We start from the raw sequence: 19,279 nt of genomic DNA, 5'->3' as shown, positions 1-19,279 counted from the left end.
ATAATTGATACGCCTCTTGGATAATTTCTCATCACTTTCTTCATTTTTCCTTTGGCTTTTTAGTTTGTTATTCAACTCGTACATATTTCTAACATTCTTGTTAATATCTCCAAAGTTTGTATTTAATTGGTGTTTATTACGGTTGTCACCATGCCCCATTTCTTCGAGAAATCATTTGGTAATACATAGCAAAAAATGATCAATCGATTATGCATTTCCTTCATTTACATCCCCGGATATGTTCACCCACGCTTTTGTCAACACCAATTCTTCCCTCGAAGTCCACCCTTAAGGGGCTTCCTTTATTATAGTAGTCATCACTTCTTTTCCTTTGCCGCATGGAGGGTTTGGTTTTCGAAGATGTCTTCAGATGAGGGGGTTGAGTTTCACGTATGGAGTCGTCATCTGAATCATTGGGGGGTTTGTGTTTGTGGCTCGGGGGGGGGGGGGGGGGGGGGGTAGCTATGTGGTGCGAGATGAGGTTAGGTTGGCGAAACATGGTCAGAAAAATCACGAAGTTGTTGATCATGTTCAGTGTAATATTTGACATTAACATGAGATAATATGATTGAACATTTTGATATTGAAATTGTAGGAATGGGTGAAGAATGGCGTTATTAGAATCCATTTTAATTAGGGACAATAAATCGAAATCGACAAATCTAAAGGTAAAAAAATTTCTAGTCTGCATGCTTGAACTAGAACCATAAAAAAAATTTCAACTAGTTTTTGGGGTGGGGTTATTAGAATCCATTTTGTTGTAAAAATGATGAAAAAAGAGTAGATGGGTGAGATTGAAGGTTAAAAAAAATTGATATATATATATATATATATATATATATATATATATATATATATATATATATATATATATATTGACCGTTACTTAAAAAAACTAAAAAAACATCATATTCTAATTGTTGAAGAGGAAAGAAAATGAAGAGATAGTAAAGCAAATGGTTATCGTGCGATTCTTCACCGCACTTGTGACATAGTGTTTGCTCGTGCCGTGGAATTGCCAAATCACCCCACCCCAACTCACCGGTGGGGGTATACGTTGCAGCCTAACTAATTAGATATCAAAAATTGTTATATTAATGTTCAAATCTATTTTTTATCTATGAAATTAAAAGTACATTGCTACATAAATTATTTGACTTTGTGAAAAATGCATGTATTATGAAAATTATGCATAACATGTGAAAAATGCATAATACATTATTATTTGAAAATTGCATAATACATATGTATTAGTAAAGATTGATTTATTACCAATCACATGGAATAGTGGGTTGAATATTAAGATGATGTTTCATATAAGAAAAGTTAAGAGGATGTTTCTTTTTGACTTAAATAACCTCAACAAGAACATAACTTAATCCAGTAAATTATAAGTTAATATTTCTTTTTAATTACATAGAAAAAAAAAAAAAAAAAAAAAAAAAAAAAAAAAAAAAAAAACTAATAGTAAAAGCCGAGAAATAAGGGGTATAAGTATAAGAAAACATGTCAAAATCTGTGTTTCATTGCTTAAACAATCTTTGCAAACATTGATTATAAGTAAATGTAATGTAAAAGCCCAGAAATATGGGGTGGGGTGGGGTGGGGTATAACAAAACTACACATATATGCACTTGCCTTCCCTAAACAAACAAAATATTTAAAAGGGCCATTCACCTCCACATGAGAGTGGGAGAGATGAATCAGGGTTCTTGATTGTAAGGCAAAACTGTAAAACGTCAAATAGATCCCCAAATTATTGGTAAACTCTTTTGTATATCACTGAGCAAGATATATACATATATATATATATATATATATATATATATATATATATATATATATATATATATATATATATGTGATTTTCTGATAAAATATGGAGAAATCACAGCCACTTCACTTGTGCACATCTTCACCTAAATTATGAAAACAAACCAATCTAGGGTTCTTTTCTTTCATCCAAAATTGAGAAACTGCATATCAGAAAGAAAATGATTAAACTGCATAATCATCTTCATAAGAAAAATAAAAATATGAAAGGAAGAATCTAACCACTCAAACTACAAAAGCTGCAAGAAGTGCATGCATCAAGGCCCAGTAAAGAATTAGACTCAATCGCAGAACAGGTTGTCTCTGTAATGCCCTATCACATGAAACCCTAAAAAAACACCATTTTCATAAATCAAAAATCATAAATTTCATAGAAAAATCACACAAAGAATGAAAGAATATACCATAAGCCATCAATGAAGTTTGTAACAGGCCTAGTGAACTTTGGGACAAGTTTTGATGTTGTAAGAGACTTGAAACCATGAGCTGAATGAACAAAAAACAATAAAAGGTAAGAAATTATATTAATTTCATAATAAAAGAAAAAGAAAAAGGGAAAAAGATAATACATTTATCATCATCTTCATCTTCTAACTTATCCTTTTCATCTGAGTCCACATCATCTATGGAAATGGCAAGTTGATCATTATTTACTTTTCGCAAGCTTCTAACTTGAGATGTTGTCCCTTTCGGTTGCCATGTATTAATCTTCATCAATTAAAAAAAAACAAATAAACATTATTAGTAAATAGTAATACACAAATAAATGAAAAAAGGGTTTAACTTTACCACAGGTTCAACTTCCACAATCTCTGATGTCATAGATGTTGCTCCTCTAGCAGATTCATCATTATCTTGATGCAAACTCAATCTTGATTCTTGTTCTCTCATGGAACTTTCAAGAATCTCTCTTTTACTCCTTTCAATATGCAATAACTCATCTTTACTTTGTGCCACCTGGCGTAACTCTTTCAATTCAGAAACAATAGTTGCGATTTGGTTCTTGAGTGTTTCTTTATATTCATGAACTTGATTGGATTCGCCATTGTTGTCATCAAGATGCAGATCTTGTGTTTGTAACCAAGTCAAAATGTCTTGGATTGAATCCAATCCTTTTTTGTCAGATTCCAATGCTTGTAAGGAATCACTTGTGCATCTTGTGATTTCATCTCTCAAGAAAGAGATTTCAGAATCGCGTTCTTGAAGCTGGGATTGAAGGTTATCGATTTCAGAAACTAGGGTTTCTGAGAGATGATGAAGTTCATCGAATTTGTTGACTGTGATTGAAAGTTTCTTTAATGCTTTTCCACGTGCAGCTTCTGTGTTTTCCAAATCATGATCTTTTTGTTTCATAAGTTTTTCTAATTCTGTGATTTTGTTTGTTAAATCTTCCATTTGGGCTTCTTCTTCATCAAGCGCCTGTAATAAAGCTTCAGCTTCTGCAACAACAAAAAAAAAAATCAAAACTTGTTTAAAAAACCATTATCTTGATAAAGATTAAAATTTTATAAAGTTAATAATCAGTCACCTTGTTCTTTTGATGTTAAAGCATGTGTAAGTGATTTTATTTTTTCTTCTTGACCTTCTTCTACCTCTTTTACCCTTTGTTGTAATGCTTTACACTCAACATTTACAGCTTCCAATTGCCCTTTTAAGTCATTTACTTGAGTTTTGGAAGATTCGAGTTGTTGCAAGTTGTTCATGGCAGATGCTTCAGCTCGTTTGATTTGATTGACCAAGTCAACACAGATTCTATCCTTCTGAACATCTTTTTCAGTCAACTCTTTCTGTAAACTAGAAATTCTTTCCTTCATTTCCTTTAGGTTCACTTCCATATTTTCAGTCTGAAAACTGTGAAAATCCTTCACATGTGACAACAATCTGTTCACCATATTCATGATTTGTTCTTCAGAAACAGAAAGTGTGTCTCCTTCAATGAACAACAAGGATTCATCATCTGAAACCATTTGGCCTTTGACTTTTTCCATTTCAAAAACTGAATTCTTGCAAGCTTCATACAGCATTGAAATGTGTTTACATAGGGCTAAATTTTCTTTCTCTTTCTGTTTATTAATGGATTCAAGGGAGGATTTACTGGACGTCATTTCCTTATGAAGAGTTGACACTGTCTCAGATAAAACAATAGCTTCTTTATGTAAAGATTTTGAATGGGCTTCCAGTTTTTCTTCAAAAAGACTGATGTTAGATATTAAATCCTCCATGTGGGTCCCAACAAATCTCCATAAATCAACGATCTCATCATCACTGTGTTCCTCTTCTCTTTTGGTGTCCAAGAAAAGGTTATCCTGAGAAGAGAATATAATTAGAAACATAAAAGTGTATTTCTATAACATGTAATTTTACTGGAAATTAGTATTGATTAGTTACCTTGGAATCCTTTCTGAAGGAGGTTTTTGAAGCATCACTTGATTCCAACAATGATTTAACACTGGATTCAAGATTGTATAAATGATCCAAATCTTTGGGCAAAACATCATTCACAAGATTGTAGATGTTTCTTAATTCTGGCTTTAATTGTTCAAAATCAGATTTCAAATTCATCAGTTCTTCAAACTGGCTACTTCTTTCCTCCAAATGAAGAGCTGACAACTGTTCAAAATGTGAGAGAGAATCCCGCATGGCAGCTTCTGCTGAATCTTTTTCCCTTGATAGCTTTGCAATCTCATCAACAAGATCTTCATTTCTTTCCTGAACTTCATTCAGCTCTTCAAGAAGTAATTCAGCAGCCCTTTTTGATTTTCTTGAATCTTGTTCAGCAGACAAGATTCCATCGTGTAAATCGCGACATTTTTTCTCAATCTGTTCAAGTTTTTCAATCGGGTCATTATTTTTCAATTCAACCCCAACATCAATCTTTCCCAAAGCACTTAAAATCTCTTCCACATGATTTTTCAAGAACCGGATTTCAGAATCTTTATTTTCCACCAATTCTTGGAGGGTAAACAAGTCTTTCATCTTTTCTTGATGTCCCAAAAGTGTATTTTCACGAACTTTAATCTCGGAAGTCAAACGTGCCACCTCAGCGGTCAACTCATTGATGGTTTTAAACGATTCCTTCATCTTTTCTTGATTGTCCGAAAGTGTGTTCTCACGAACTTTGATCTCGGAAGTCAAACGTGCCACCTCAGCGGTCAACTCATTGATGTTTTGCTTCATGGTGTCTCGTTGTTGAACTAAAGATTTCCCTTTTCTAACTGCAACATTTAACTTCTCTCTAACTACACCAGTCTTCTGCTCTTCTTGAACAAGTAACTTCTGTAATTCTTGATTCTTTACCTCTAATGCTTCAACTTCATTGACCAAAGATTGACTTTTTTCCATGTGTTTATCCCTTTCATCCTTCACTTGCATTAACTCACCTTCAACCTCCTCTAGCTTTCTCTCCAGAACCTCTAACTGTTCAATGTTTCTTTCTCCCGAAGGGTATTTTGGATCTTTTTCTTCTAGCTTCCTCAGCAAACCTTCGAGACACTGAATATCATTCATACTTGAATCAAAATCTTCCATTTCTGGATCTTGAAGCATGTTCTTCACTAAATCCTGCAACCGCTTTATTTCACCATGAACATGGTGTATCTGCTCTTCATCCACATGCTTCTCATCTAATTTTAATTGCAATGCATCGATTTCATTTTTTAATTTAACATTCTCGATTTCGTACGATGAAACTTCCTCAAAGATTTTATTATAATCTTGACTTTGAGCCTCAAAACGAGCTAAAATCTGGTCTCGTTCATCTGTAATTGACTTAAGATTTGCCTCAACATCAAGTAATCTTCTATTAGACTCTTCAAGATCAGCAGAAAGTGACCCACGAACCTTTTCCAAGTCTTGCTGAAGAAGGGCACAACGGTCATTTGCCTCCGAAAGAACAACACGTAACCAATCAATCTTATGTTCTGGCTCCAACGATCGCAAATGCGGGGGCATATTTGTCTTTTCCAAAATTTCTTCACAACGCTGCACAAGACTATTTCTCTCCATTAACGATTGTTCAAGGAGGGCACAACGGTCATTTGCCTCCGAATAAACAACACGTAACCAATCGATCTTGTGTTCTAGCTCTGATGACTGCAAATGCGGGGGCATATTTGTCTTTTCCAAAACTTCTTCACAACGCTGCACAAGACTGTTTCTCTCCATTAACGATTCTTCAAGGAGGGCACAAAGGTCATTTGCCTCCGAATGAACAACACGTAACCAATCGATCTTATGTTCTAGCTCTGATGATTGCAAATGTGGGGGCATATTTGTCTTTTCCAAAACTTCTTCACAACGCTGCACAAGACTATCTCTCTCCATTAACGATTCTTCAAGGTGGGCACAACGGTCATTTGCCTCAGCAAGAACAACACGTAACCAGTCGATTTTATCTTCTGGTTCCAATGATCTCAAATGCAAGGGCATATTTGTCTTTTCCAAAACTTCTTCACACCGCTGCACAAGATTATTTCTCTCCATTAATGATTGTTCCAACATCTCATTTTGCTCAGCCAACTCATAAAACTTATTCTGAAGATCCTCATAATTTCTTCTTAATTCATCTGAAACTGGTTCCAAATCTTCTTTCCATCCTTCTAAAGGACCAGAACCAGGATACGAATGAGCTCGCTCAATTACACCCGTCTGACTCGGTTCATGAGAAACCGATTTTGCTAACCAATCGATCTTGTCAATAATGTCTCTGTCATGGAAGTGTTCCGGAAGGTCCAAATCTTCTAGAATCTCTTCGATTCTCTGAAGAACAGAATCTTTTAACAGAAAAGATTCCCGTAATGCAGTAGCTGAATTCCGAATGTAGGAGAGCTCAGATTCAAGAGCTTCCATTCTCTCACCAGCTTCAGAGTATGATTTAAGCTTTGTTTCAAGCTCTTGAAGTGCAGCATCTTTCATTGTAAGATTCTGCTTCAGGGTGTCACGTTGTTGAATTAAACCTTTCCCTTTTGTAACAGCAATATGAAGCTTTTCTCTCAAAGCAGAAACACGGTTCTCAGATTGATGAAGTTCTGTTTCTTTTATCTTTGTTTCAGATTGAATGACAGCAATCTGTTCAATTGCAGACCTCAGACTTTCCTTATAAATGGAGCTTTCGATTTCGTATGGGATGATTGAAGAGGTTAACTGGTTTACTTTGGTCTGTAACTCCATCAATTTCAAATCCTTGGCTGGATTATTAAGCTTTCTGTTTGATTCTTCCAAATCTTTTATTCTTCTCAACAAATCCAAATTGTATTCTCTGTTTTTTGCTTCGAGTTGTGCACGTTCACGAAGAATCATTATTAATCGTTCGATGAACACATCATAGTTGCTGATTTCTAGATGATCCAGCTGTTCATTTCTTGTATCATCTTCACTTTCTTCTGTAGAACCATTCACAATTTTCTGAAGGTTATCAAAGACTTTATGTATTACATAGGCAGCAAGCTCATTCGTCTGTTCTAAATCCTTGATTTTTTCACTCATTTCCTTGTAAGAATCTGAAAGTGAGTTACGGGTTTTGAGAGAATCTTCAAGCTTTTCTTGCAAATCTTGAATTACTTCAATGGCTGCATCAACAGAAGTAGCCACACGAGCAAAGATATTGTCACCAACAATTGCTTCACTTGAATGAATGACGGAAATGCCCTCAATAGATGCATCAAGCTTTCTGTGAAGCAGCTCCAACTGGTTACTAAAAGAAGCCATGTCATCCACTTGTAACTGCAATTCATGGATTCTTGATTCAGAGTTGTGAAGCTTTTCTGTAAGCTCTGAGTTTTGTGTTTTAGTAAAGATCACTTCTTGCCTCAAGTCTTCACACAAATTTACAAGATCACCCTTTTTGGATTCAACCGTGTGCACATATTGCCTCATAACCTCATCCAAGATCACATTTTTCAAGAATATTTCCTCAAAACTATTATTCTGCTCTTTCAAGGCTTCCGTGAGCTCTTCTAGTTTCCCATGAGAGGCTCTTTCTTCAGACTTCATTTTCCAATCATCCAATTCTGTAACCTTAGCTTTGTACATGTCCAGATTACTAGAAAGAGTAACATTTTCTTCAGTGAGTTTTTCAAGCCTTAGGGCACTGTCTCTTGATTCATTCATGGACTCCTCATATTCCACCTGAAGATTCTTCAATAAAGTTTTGCAGCTTGTTAACTCTGTCAAACACTCCTCCTTTTCGAATCTTAAATGGTCCAAATCTTCTCCAAGTTTGGTTCTTTCCTTTGTTACCAGATCAAGATTCTCACTTAAGTTAGCAATTTCTGACTCTAAACTTTCCATTAACTTCTTGGATTCCAATAACTCCATGGAAACTTTATTATTCTCCTGGATAAAGTGATCATTTGCTTCATTATTTTTACTTCTTTCCTCCCTCTCTGAAGCAAGAACCTCTTCTAATTTCTTCCAGTCATTTAGCAGTTTATCCTTTTCAGAAACATAATTTTGTTTTACCTCTTCCAGTTTCTTCATTTCCTCCATTACAAGAGCAAGAGTTTCTTTAACAATGACTTTTTCAACATGTGCTGATTGCAGTAAAGATTTGCACTCCATCAAATCTTTACTCAACTTTTCATTCTCCAGAATCACATCTCCTTTCTCCTTCTCAAGTTTATCTTTCTCCTCGGTCAAAGAAGCAACATTGACATTTAGGGTTTCATTTTTCACCTGCAAATCTGAAACCAAACTCTTACTATCAACCAACTCAGATGACACATTCGACAGTTCAGTCTCCAATTCCTGGATGCGAGAAGAAGACCAGTCTAATTCTGTTTTTGAGAAAGAAACACTCATATCAAGCTCCTCCATTTTGTTTGCAAATGTGTTCAGTTCAGATCTACATTCAGCAATCTCTTCAGAAAGGGTTCTGTTCTTGCCTTCAAGATCAGCAATGGAAGTAATAAAAGATGATTTCTCATTCTCCCATTGAAGATGGTGCTGTTCAAACTCCTTTCTTACATCCCTTTCTTCACATAGCTGCAAGTGAACCAATTCTTTTTCAAAATTGTTGATATATAACTGCTCTTTGAGTTTCTCTGGGAACTCAGCAGATCCAGATTTCATATGAATGTCTACCACTACATCTGCATTAGTATCACCGGAATCAGCAATTGCAACTTCCTGATCAGAAGATGGAGGAAGCACAGAAGCAGAATGTACATCTGCATCAGTGTCACCGGAATCACCAATGGCAACTTCATGATCAGAATATAAGAGCCCAGAAAGAGAATGTTCATCTGCATTACTAACACCGGAATCACCAACTGTAACAGAATGTACATCTGCATTAGAATCACTGGAATCACCAATTGCAGGTACATGATCAGAATATAGGAGCCCAGAAAGAGAATGCTCATCTGCATTACTAACACCGGAATCACCAACTGTAACAGAATGTACATCTGCATTAAAAGCACTGGAATCACCAATTGCAGGTCCCTGATCGGAATATAGGAGCCCAGAAAGAGAATGTTCATCTGCATTACTAACACCAGAATCACAAACTGTAACAGAATGTACATCTGCATTAGAATCACTGGAATCACCAACTGCAGGTCCCTGATCAGAATATAGGAGCCCAGAAAGAGAATGTTCATCTGCATTACTAACACCGGAATCACCAATTGTAATTTCATGATCAGAAGATGGAAGCCCAGAAACAGAATGTACATCCGCATTAGTAACACCGGAATCACCAATTGTAAGTTCATGATCAGAAGATGGAAGCCCAGAAACAGAATGTACATCCGCATTAGTAACACCGGAATCACCAATTGCAGGTCCATGATCAGAATATAAGAGCCCAGAAAGAGAATGTTCATCTGTATTACTAACACCGGAATCACCAATTGTAAGTTCACGATCAGAATATGGGAGCCCAGAAACAGAATGTACATCCGCATTAGTTTCACTGGAATCACCAATTGCAGGTCCATGATCAGAATATAGGAGCCCAGAAAGAGACTGTTCATCTGCATTACTAACACCGGAATCACCAATTGTAAGTTCACGATCAGAAGATGGGGGAAGCACAGAAGCAGAGTGTACATCTGCATTAGTATCACCGGAATCACCAATTGCAGGTCCATGATCAGAATACAGGAGCCCAGAAAGGGAATGTTCATCTGCCTTACTAACACCGGAATCACCAATTGTAGGTTCATGATCAGAAGATGAGGGAAGCACAGAAGCATATTGTGCATCTGCATTAGTATCACCGGAATCATCAATTGCAGGTTCATGATCAGAAGAAGGGAGCGCAGAAGCAGAATGTACATCTGCATTAGCATCACCGGAATCACCAATTGTAGGTTCATCTGCATTGGTATCACCAGAATCACCAATTAAACGTTCTTGATCAGAAGATGAGGGAAGCCCAGAAGCAGAATGTACATCTGCATTTGTATCACCAGAATCACCAATTTCAGGTTCATAATCAGAAGATGGGGGGAGCCTAGAAGCAAAATTCACATCTGCATTAACAAATGCAGGAAATCCATCACGTTCTTCACTAGTTTGTTCTATTGCACTGCTTGTAGATTCCATCTTAGCATCTTCTTCAACATCCCCCGAATTAACTTGATTCATGTCCCCTTCAACATCTATCAAACTGGTTCTATTATCTTCCTGCAATGTCCCTAACAAACAAACAAACAAACAAAGAGATTTTGGTTATAAACCACAGAAATATGTTGATTTTAAAACCCCAATCATATGGTGGTAAGAAATTGTAATTGAGAACAAGAGAATACAGGCACAACCTACATCTGGTACCTGATCTTCCCCATGTGCAGCAATCATTTCACCTGCTTTATGAGCAAAACTATCATCAAGTACACCCTTCAAACCAACAGATAAGCCACTTTCAAGTTTTCCTTCAATATTAACTATTTTTGGAGGAGAAAAAGTTGGTATCACATCATCACGATTAGAACTTTGCAGACCTTCAGTTGAGACTGAATCATCAACTTTAGAAACTTCTATTGGTGCAACTGATGTGGAGGAAGGATCAGGAGCTGCCACATCAGCATTAGTAGCTACAGCGGTATCTGTGGAGGCTTGTGAAGATAATTCAACAAGCTCAGTGCCTGAAACTTGTTCAGGTGATGATTTGGCAACAGATGATGAGTCACCAACAACCACATCACGCTCAGATTTATTGGCCTTACCCGAGGATTTACTGCCTTTACCATCCTTCTTTTGCCGATATTGTTGAAGCTGATAAAGCATAACAAATAATGTCAAAACCAAATTTCAAACTCTTTTAAGTTTATGCAAAAAATTATAATACTTTGAAGCTACTCTAGAGCACCAATGCAAGTATACAGACATCTATGCTGCCATAATAGCAGTGCCATTTGGATATTCACATTAGGTGGCAAGATGAAAGAGAGTGTAAACATAGAGATAATAATAAGGGGGTATTCAGATTTATGTTTTCAAAGTCCTTAAAGATTTAGAATCAAGGTAATGGGCTAAATCCGATTATTTTGACCCCAAATAATCAGATAGTTTTTTCCAAGCAATGCACATCCAGACACATCCTAAGATTAAGCAAAAGTAAAATTTTGTTATGGAAGCCATGGCAAGTTTTCTATTGCAAAAAGAGCATCACAGCTGTTTCATATAAATGAGTTTTAGGGTTTAAGAAGCCTTGAGCATTGGTACAGGATTTTCCCCCTTTTACAATGTCAAAAAGTGATCAAACCTAAGTGCTATACGAACGAGAACAATCAAATCTTCCTTCATTTCAGTAAGATACAACAGTAGAATCAATCAGAGCAATTTATTTCCCAATATTTCTCTATTCAACCAAACAGTAACTGTCGATTCGTAGTTCTAACTAACAAATCACAAGTTTAAATTACATTAAAATTTACCCAACACTAACCTTTTTACGGCCAGCAGCGAGCAGATCGGTCCTGTTTTTATTTTTGTCCATCAACACTAATTCTTTTAAATCCTCAAACCCAAATCATGATATGGCTCTCAACCCCCTTGTAGATGATTGAAACCTGCAAATGCAGCAATTCGACATTAGAACAACCACGTAGAAGCTAAAAGTCAGAGGATTAATCGATCCCAGATCATGAAAATGGAAAAAAGGAATTGAAGTAACCTTCGAGCAGGTTAAGGGATTTGGATGGATCTTGTGGGCTGGGGGGAATTGAAAGCGTCTTTTGTTGAGATCTAAAGCAATCGATGGTTTTTTCTGCGTTTGGGTGACAAAAATGCCGCTGTTACGTCTTGGAAGGGTATATTTGAAGATTACGCTTGCCGTGTCTATTCTACCATAATAGGTAGCGCATTATGATTTGTTCCATCTTTTATTTTGTTATTAAAAGGGTGTTTGGCTCAACTTAAAGAGTTTAAGTAATTTTTTAATTTATTATTCTTTTTATATCGGTATGTTAAAATGAATAGTTGGATAGATAGTTTTTAAAATCATTATAATTATAATAGTATGGAATCGAAGATCAATCATTTTTTGATAAGTTATTATCCTTAACTTATCAAAAAAATTTGCGTCTTATACTTAACTTATTATCCTTAACCCTAATCTCGTAACCCTAAAGTCTTTTTGAGTGTTGTGAGCCCTTTTTGAGTGTGTTTTGGTGTGTTTGAAGCTCTTGAAAGAATGAGAAGTTTGGTACAAGGTGATGATTCAAGTAGAAGCCTTCAGATATTGATTATTTGCATCATTTCTAGCATATTGTGGGTATAAAGTTCTATCATTGCTTAATATTTGATTAGATCTCTTTTTGGGTTAAGTTTTGATGTTTTTAGCCATATTTGGGTGATTGGTGGGGTTGAAGGACGTCTCAAGTGTTATTCTTACAGATCTATGGTCCTTTAGAGCTCTTTTGGCATAAAGGTGTCAACTTTATGGTCTTTTTGAGTGTTGTGAGCCCTTTTTGAGTGTGTTTTGGTGTGTTTGAAGCTCTTGAAAGAAGGAGAAGCTTGGTACAAGGTGATGATTCAAGTAGAAGCCTTCAGATATTGATTATTTGCATCATTTCTAGCATATTGTGGGTATAAAGTTCTATCATTGCTTAATATTTGATTAGATCTCTTTTTGGGTTAAGTTTTGATGTTTTTAGCCATATTTGGGTGATTGGTGGGGTTGAAGGACGTCTCAAGTGTTATTCTTACAGATCTATGGTCCTTTAGAGCTCTTTTGGCATAAAGGTGTCAACTTTATGGTCATAAGGGTTTCATGCATTCATTAAGTCCTTCTTTTGGTCTCTTTTAAGCTTTTGAGCTTCTTCTAAGTAGGAATAAGTGTAAAGTTGGAAACTTTATATGGCCATCTAGCCTCATATGGTCATATCTGCATCTTGGAGTTGTGTCCTTGTGGAATAAGTGCTTAATGATTAAGTCCTTACCCTTCTAAGTTTAGGGTTTGGGTTTTGAACCCATTATGGTGGTTCTTAGGGGTAAAGTTGGAATATATCGGCTTAATGGGTTAGGTTGTTTGGTCTCAGGTGAACTCGACGAGTTGGACGGCCAAATCGACGAGTTGTTTTGGTTTTTCCCGTTTTGGAGTTGGTGTGGGTCCACTCGGCGAGTTGGATCGGGTTCTTCCTGACTTTGCAGTTGTCAGAGGAACTCGACGAGTTGAAGGGCAACTCAGCGAGTTGGGTCAACTCAAGCCGTTGACCTTGACTTTTGACTTATGCCTTTGATCAAGTTTGTCCCACGGGGTATTTGAAGCAAACTGAATTGGAAATGTGGGCTTAGGATAAGGCTCGTATGGGATTGGGCCCAATTTGGAAAATTGGGCCATAGTGGGCTTTCATGGATTTTGTGGTTTTGGATATTGTTGGTTTTGGGCTTGGGCCTTAGTTATGTATCTTATTGAGACAGGGGTAAAATGTTCATTTTACCCCAAGTATGGATTTTGGATCATGGTTTGGAACCTAATTGCTAATTGGGTGATATTTTGGTATTGTTAGCTCGAGGAGTTGTCAGGGCGGCAGTTAGGGATTTCTTTCCTCAAGAACTGTCTTGACTCCACCAAGTCCCTTCTACTCTTACTGTTGTTCTCATGCTAATCTCATCCTAGGCTTGCCATAGGGTAATCACCAGCCCACTCTTCGCCATCAGCTACATAAGAAGTCCCTGTTATCTCCCCCTAACTGGCTCGCGAATACTATTACATATCACTAAGACTGGATAATTCTTCGAATGAGAGGTCCTACCCTACAACGGTTGGACTCAAATAAGAGCTGCGAAATAGAGCTAAACCTAACCTTCTGAAATTATTTAGTCCTCGCAATATGTAACTTAACATATTCGTTTACTAGTTAGTTAGAGATAGCTAGAACTCCTAAAAGCACAAAGCAAGCAGCATTCGAGCATTGTGTAAACATAATCAAGCATATCTTAATCAGGTTATCATATCACTGACTAATCAGTACTAACATGCAGTTCATAAAGCTCATACACATATAACAGGCACATAAGGCATCCTTCCTAGATCCTTAGCCCTAATCTAGCATGCAGTTCTCATAAGCATATCATAACATAAACTTGTATGGGTAATTTGGGAGTACTTACTTGAGATCGCCTGATTGCATGCACCACGCCCTTTTTATCTTTTCAAAATCCTTTTTGTAAAAATGATTTTTCTTTTAAAAATTTTATACCAAGTCCTCAGTTTGAGTTCAGACACACCCGAGAGTGTGCCTGAATCCCTCAAACCAAGGCTCTGATACCAACTTGAAACATCCAAAAAATACGGTCCAAAATTTTCATTTATTTAAACCAGAATTACTAAAAATCATTTATCAAAACATGAACCATAATATCTCAAGTATCAAAATAGTGTATCCATATCAATCACATGTCACATAAATCAGAGTAAAACATCCCAGGGTAAACATAAACGGTGTGTGTCATGCAGTCATCACGAGCTATTCCCCTTGCTACCGGAAGTACCTGAAACCAAAACTGAAAACCGTAAGCACGAAGCTTAGTGAGCTCCCCAAACTACCACATACCATACACATATCACATAATCACATAACAACATATCATGGGCCCCGCCCTGCTACATCGGGCCCCGCCCGGCATCGGCCTTGCCCGACATCGGGCCCCGCCCGACGTCAGACTGCAGCTGGCATCGGGCCCCGCCCGACATTGAGCAAAGCTCGGAATATGTATGAGCATATCTACTAATACACATAAACATAAGCATAATCACCTAATCATAGATATATAAACATTCCTCGGGCCCCGCCCGGCATCGGACCGAGATCCGGAAAGCATACAAACATTCCTCGGGAACTGCCCCCGGAATCAGACCGTAGTCCGGAAACATACAGATACAAACACATGCAAGAATCACAAAGGCATCAAGCATACAAACATTCATCGGGTATCGCCCCAGCATCGGGTCGAAACCCGGAAAACATATAAACCTACATCGAGCCTCGCCCGGCATCGGACCTTAGTCCGGAACATACTAACATACATACACGGGCCGACATTGGTGCCTTCGACCCGTTCCTACAGCAGAAAACTCACCTCAAATGTCGGGTGAGATAGCTGTACGTCTCTGCTCCTGCAAGCGGCTCTACTCGCACCCTATACATAAACAACCCCTTAGATACCATTCTATACTCAAGACCCCTTCACGAGTCAACCTAGGTCAATATCAAGGTCAATATCAAAGTCAACGTCCAGTCAAAGTCAAAGTCAATACTCGGACGAAGTCAAAGTCAACATTCCGAGTTGACTCAACTCGTCGATTCATCCCCCTGACTCGTCGAGTTCCCTTGCTACTCGTAGTCATGATAAAGCGAATCAACTCGTCGAGTTCCTCCTCAGACTCATCGAGTTCCACCCTTTACAGAACCGGGACAAATCGACTCAACTCGTCGAGTTCCTCTATGGACTCGTCGAGTTCTTCAGTCTGTTGCTACATCTTAATGGATTACGCCCCTACTCTTCAGATCTGAGCTTCATACTTCTCATATACACTGAAATGCCCTTTTAAGGGTAAAGTTTCCAACTTTAACCGTTAATACCCTTACTTAATGGATTTAGCTCAAACCCTAACTCTTTAGGACCTAGATCTTGGTTTACAAGCCATCAATACTCCAAGCTAAAGCACACAAACTGAGATCTGGACCCTACACACTATATGAACACGTAAAGCTTCCACCTTTCTCTCCATGCATGGCCTTTTGGAGCTCAAAAGGCCAAAATGACATCCTATAGCTTGCATAGGGTTTCACTGGCCATAAAGTTTGCACCTTTATGCCATGAAAGCCCTCCACGATTCCAGATCTGATGGTATACTCACTTGGGACGTCCATTTCGCAAAGGTCATGCTTCTTGGACCAAAAACCCAATAAAATTATAATTAGAAGATCTAAGAATTTACTAAGAAAGTTTGGGACTTGCTTACCAGAAAATGATGAGAATGCAATGGTGTCTCTGGATCTACTAGCTTCTTCTTGAATATCCAAGCTTCTACTTCCTTCACAAGCTTCAAGCACACAAGATTCAATCAAAAAATATATTACAAGCTCACACACAAAGCATTAGGGCTTCGTGATTTAGGGTTTGGGACGTGGAGGCTGGAAATGAGGCCAGCATGTGGGGATTAGGTGTGACAACCCGAAAATTTTATTCCAATAAAAGTCAAACTTCTCGTTTTGATCTATCTTATTTTAATTTTGAGTATATTAAGATTCTAGACTTGGTTTGGAAACTTTTATTTGAGGTATTGTTCAAAATAGAAGTGTAGAAATTAAAAACCAATAAGTCTCGCAGCCGCAAACCTCGCATGGACCGCAAACCCTTTGCGGCAGTAAACAGTCTTCGGTTCTCGGCTATGACCTTACTTCGGACCGCAAAGCTTCGGTTTGCGGCCGTGAACTCGCTTCGGCCGTGAACGTGCCTCGGGCCGTGAACCCTCCTTCGGACCGTATACTCTCCATATATGTAAGCGTTTGGCTGATTTATTCTCCACTTCATCATCTTGGGCCGTAAACACCCCATTTTTCTCTCTAGATCTTCAACCAAAAATTCTCATTTACCTCTCAAATATTATCCTTCTCCCCTTAATCTTCAAGGGAACTTGCTTAGGATCTTCAAGTGTTCTTCCTTCTTCAAGATTGTTGGGCCGTGAACCCCCAACTAGGCTGTAAACACAAGAACATCAAGTGTTCTTGGGTCGTCAAGACACAGCCTGTGACATCCCCATTTTCACGGCCAGAAAGGACCGATTTTGTTTATGCTTTGTTTAAAAATCAGAGTAACATTTTAAATAAAAGTGTTGCGGAATTTGTTCCCAAAATAAAATATGATAAAGATTTATCAAATCATTTCCGTAGAAATATATTTCATTAAAAACCTCAGAATGGCATGTTCGATACAGATCAAAAGCATAAACAGTACAATATAAGCCTTACTACATTTATTCATATCTACAGGCATATATTCGTAATCCCTCATCCAAAACATCACATCTATGCCCGAACGTCACTACCTGTAATACATGAAACTGAGTGGGTCAGGCTTGGGAGCCTGGTGAGCACATAGGGTTTTCAACCCACAATAAATAAGTGTAACATCCGGATTTCCAGGGACATTATCGTGTATGTTAATCTTGACATTTGAGGAGGGACTCGACAAGTTGAGGGACCAACTCGCCGAGTCGAGTCGAGTTGATCGCGTGAATTTAATGAAGGACTCGACGAGTCCGAGGAGGGACTCGTCGAGTAGGTGCTGGGCAGAGAAACCCTAATTTCCCGGGTTTGAGACCTATTTAAAGGAACTTATAGCCTCATTTGCGGCTACCCTTCCTTGAGAGCAAACCCTAAACGTGTATGGAGAGCCATAAGAGTCTTAGAAGCTAAAATTTGGAGTAAACTAGTGCATCTCTTAAGGAGAAGAGGAGATCACCCATCAAGGGAACTAGAGAATCAGTGGATCTGGTGTAACTTCGTGCAAGGGCTTGAGTAAGAGGTAAAAGCTTGCACATTTCTGTTATTTGGCTTAAATCTTGTAGATATGGAAGATTAGGGTTTCTTCCACCATTGTTGGGACTTTGTATGCATAAGGTCTCTCATGAGGCCTAAACTTCAGATCTGGACCTTGTGAGGTCCAGAGAGTCCAAAAATTATAGCTTTAGTTAACCATAGAAGAGTTATTGTGGTTAATCATCCTTGTTAGAGTTATATTGGCATTATGAGCCTTATATGCCATGTTTAAACGTAAAGCTTGCAACTTTACGTGACAATCGACCCTCAGGATGGTAGATCTAGTGTTTGGGGTGATGGATCTGCCTTAAATCGTCTGAATGAACATTTTGTCTGAATGAACTCGTCGAGTCGATGAGCCGACTCGACGAGTTGGTTAGGGTTTGTCCCGAGGAACCGAATCAGGCGATAGCTCGACGAGTTGGGGGTCAACTCGACGAGCTGAGCTGGATTGTCACGAGATTTCTGAGGAAAGTAAGTGGACTCGACGAGTCGCAAGGGTGCACTCGGCGAGTCGGGTCAAACATGGACTGTTGACTCGAGTTTGACTTCTGTTGACTTTGGGGCTTTGATCAACATAAGTAGTAGAGACCATGGAGGGGTAAAATGGTCTTTTATCCACTTTAAAGAGTTAAAGAGAGGAAGAATAGCCTTTGGTCATTAGAGTTGTGATTAGAGTATCACTTAGAGATATTCATCCCTTGTGTTAGGTGGAGGCTAGTTCGAAATCCGGGAGCGGGGTCTTTACTTGCTGCTAGTCAGGTGAGTCTTCTCACTATACTTTACCATGAGTGGTAATTAGAGTTATGTGACAGAGTATCTTGTATGTTATGTATGTGATGTGCTGCACTGCATTATTTCTATGTGATTTATGCTGTGTGTATTCCAGAGTTTACAGAGTTAGGACCGGAAGGTCCACAGAGTTAGGACCAGAGGGTCCACAGAGTTAGGGCCAGTGGGCCCACAGATTTATAGCCTCGAGTGGCTAATATGTGTTATATGTGGTATTTTGGGGAACTCACTAAGTTTCGTGCTTACCGTGTTATATGTTATGTGTTTCAGGTATCTCAGAGGATCGCGGGAAGGCACCGGCTTGATTGTACACACCAGAGAAAGAGTTATGTTTGAGGATCCTGGATTTTTAATGGAGTTGTGTTTTGTAATTTTAATAAACGAGATTTCCATACAATTTGTTATGAAAAGTATGCAATTTTAAAATGAAAAATCTGTTTGAAAAATTACGGTGTTACAATAAGTTATTTAATTTCATCAACCAACAATAACCCGGTTACCCGTTCCCGTTATCCACACTTTACGCCCCTAAGCACCTATTATAAGGGACCTAGCCTAAGGATCATCATCGGGATGGACACTACTGCTAAGGGGATTCCTCGGCAATAAATGTCCTTAAGGCAACCATGAGGGGGATGGAGTACACCGGTGAACAC

The 19,279-nt window shown here is 38.1% G+C and overlaps 1 protein-coding gene across 5 annotated transcripts; it reads right to left on the bottom strand.

The window, feature by feature from the left end:
- Nucleotides 1-1,507: 1,507 nt before the first annotated feature.
- On the bottom strand, nucleotides 1,508-12,127 carry LOC145117771 (nucleoporin). Of its 5 annotated transcripts, none has more exons than XM_079054088.1 (10): nucleotides 11,957-12,127; nucleotides 11,729-11,852; nucleotides 10,599-11,055; nucleotides 4,222-10,475; nucleotides 3,362-4,139; nucleotides 2,623-3,272; nucleotides 2,403-2,541; nucleotides 2,238-2,319; nucleotides 2,056-2,161; nucleotides 1,508-1,976 (listed from the first exon to the last, which is right to left on the bottom strand). In XM_079054088.1, the coding sequence occupies exons 2-9, from the start codon at nucleotides 11,777-11,779 to the stop codon at nucleotides 2,059-2,061; spliced, it is 8,514 nt and encodes a 2,837-aa protein (XP_078910214.1). In that variant the 5' UTR covers nucleotides 11,780-11,852; nucleotides 11,957-12,127; the 3' UTR covers nucleotides 1,508-1,976; nucleotides 2,056-2,058. The 5 variants fall into 5 exon arrangements, with proteins under 5 accessions (XP_078910214.1, XP_078910215.1, XP_078910216.1 ...); XM_079054089.1 differs by having other exon boundaries at nucleotides 4,222-10,464; nucleotides 10,603-11,055; XM_079054090.1 differs by having other exon boundaries at nucleotides 4,222-10,464; nucleotides 10,612-11,055.
- Nucleotides 12,128-19,279: the final 7,152 nt, after the last annotated feature.

This window comes from Lactuca virosa, chromosome 5, assembly GCF_052849685.1.
Source record: "Lactuca virosa cultivar CGN04683 chromosome 5, Lactuca_virosa_CGN04683_v6, whole genome shotgun sequence".
Classification (NCBI taxonomy): domain Eukaryota; kingdom Viridiplantae; phylum Streptophyta; class Magnoliopsida; order Asterales; family Asteraceae; genus Lactuca; species Lactuca virosa.
The sequence above is the reverse complement of the archived record's forward strand: the minus strand, read 5'-3'. Positions and strand labels throughout refer to the sequence as shown.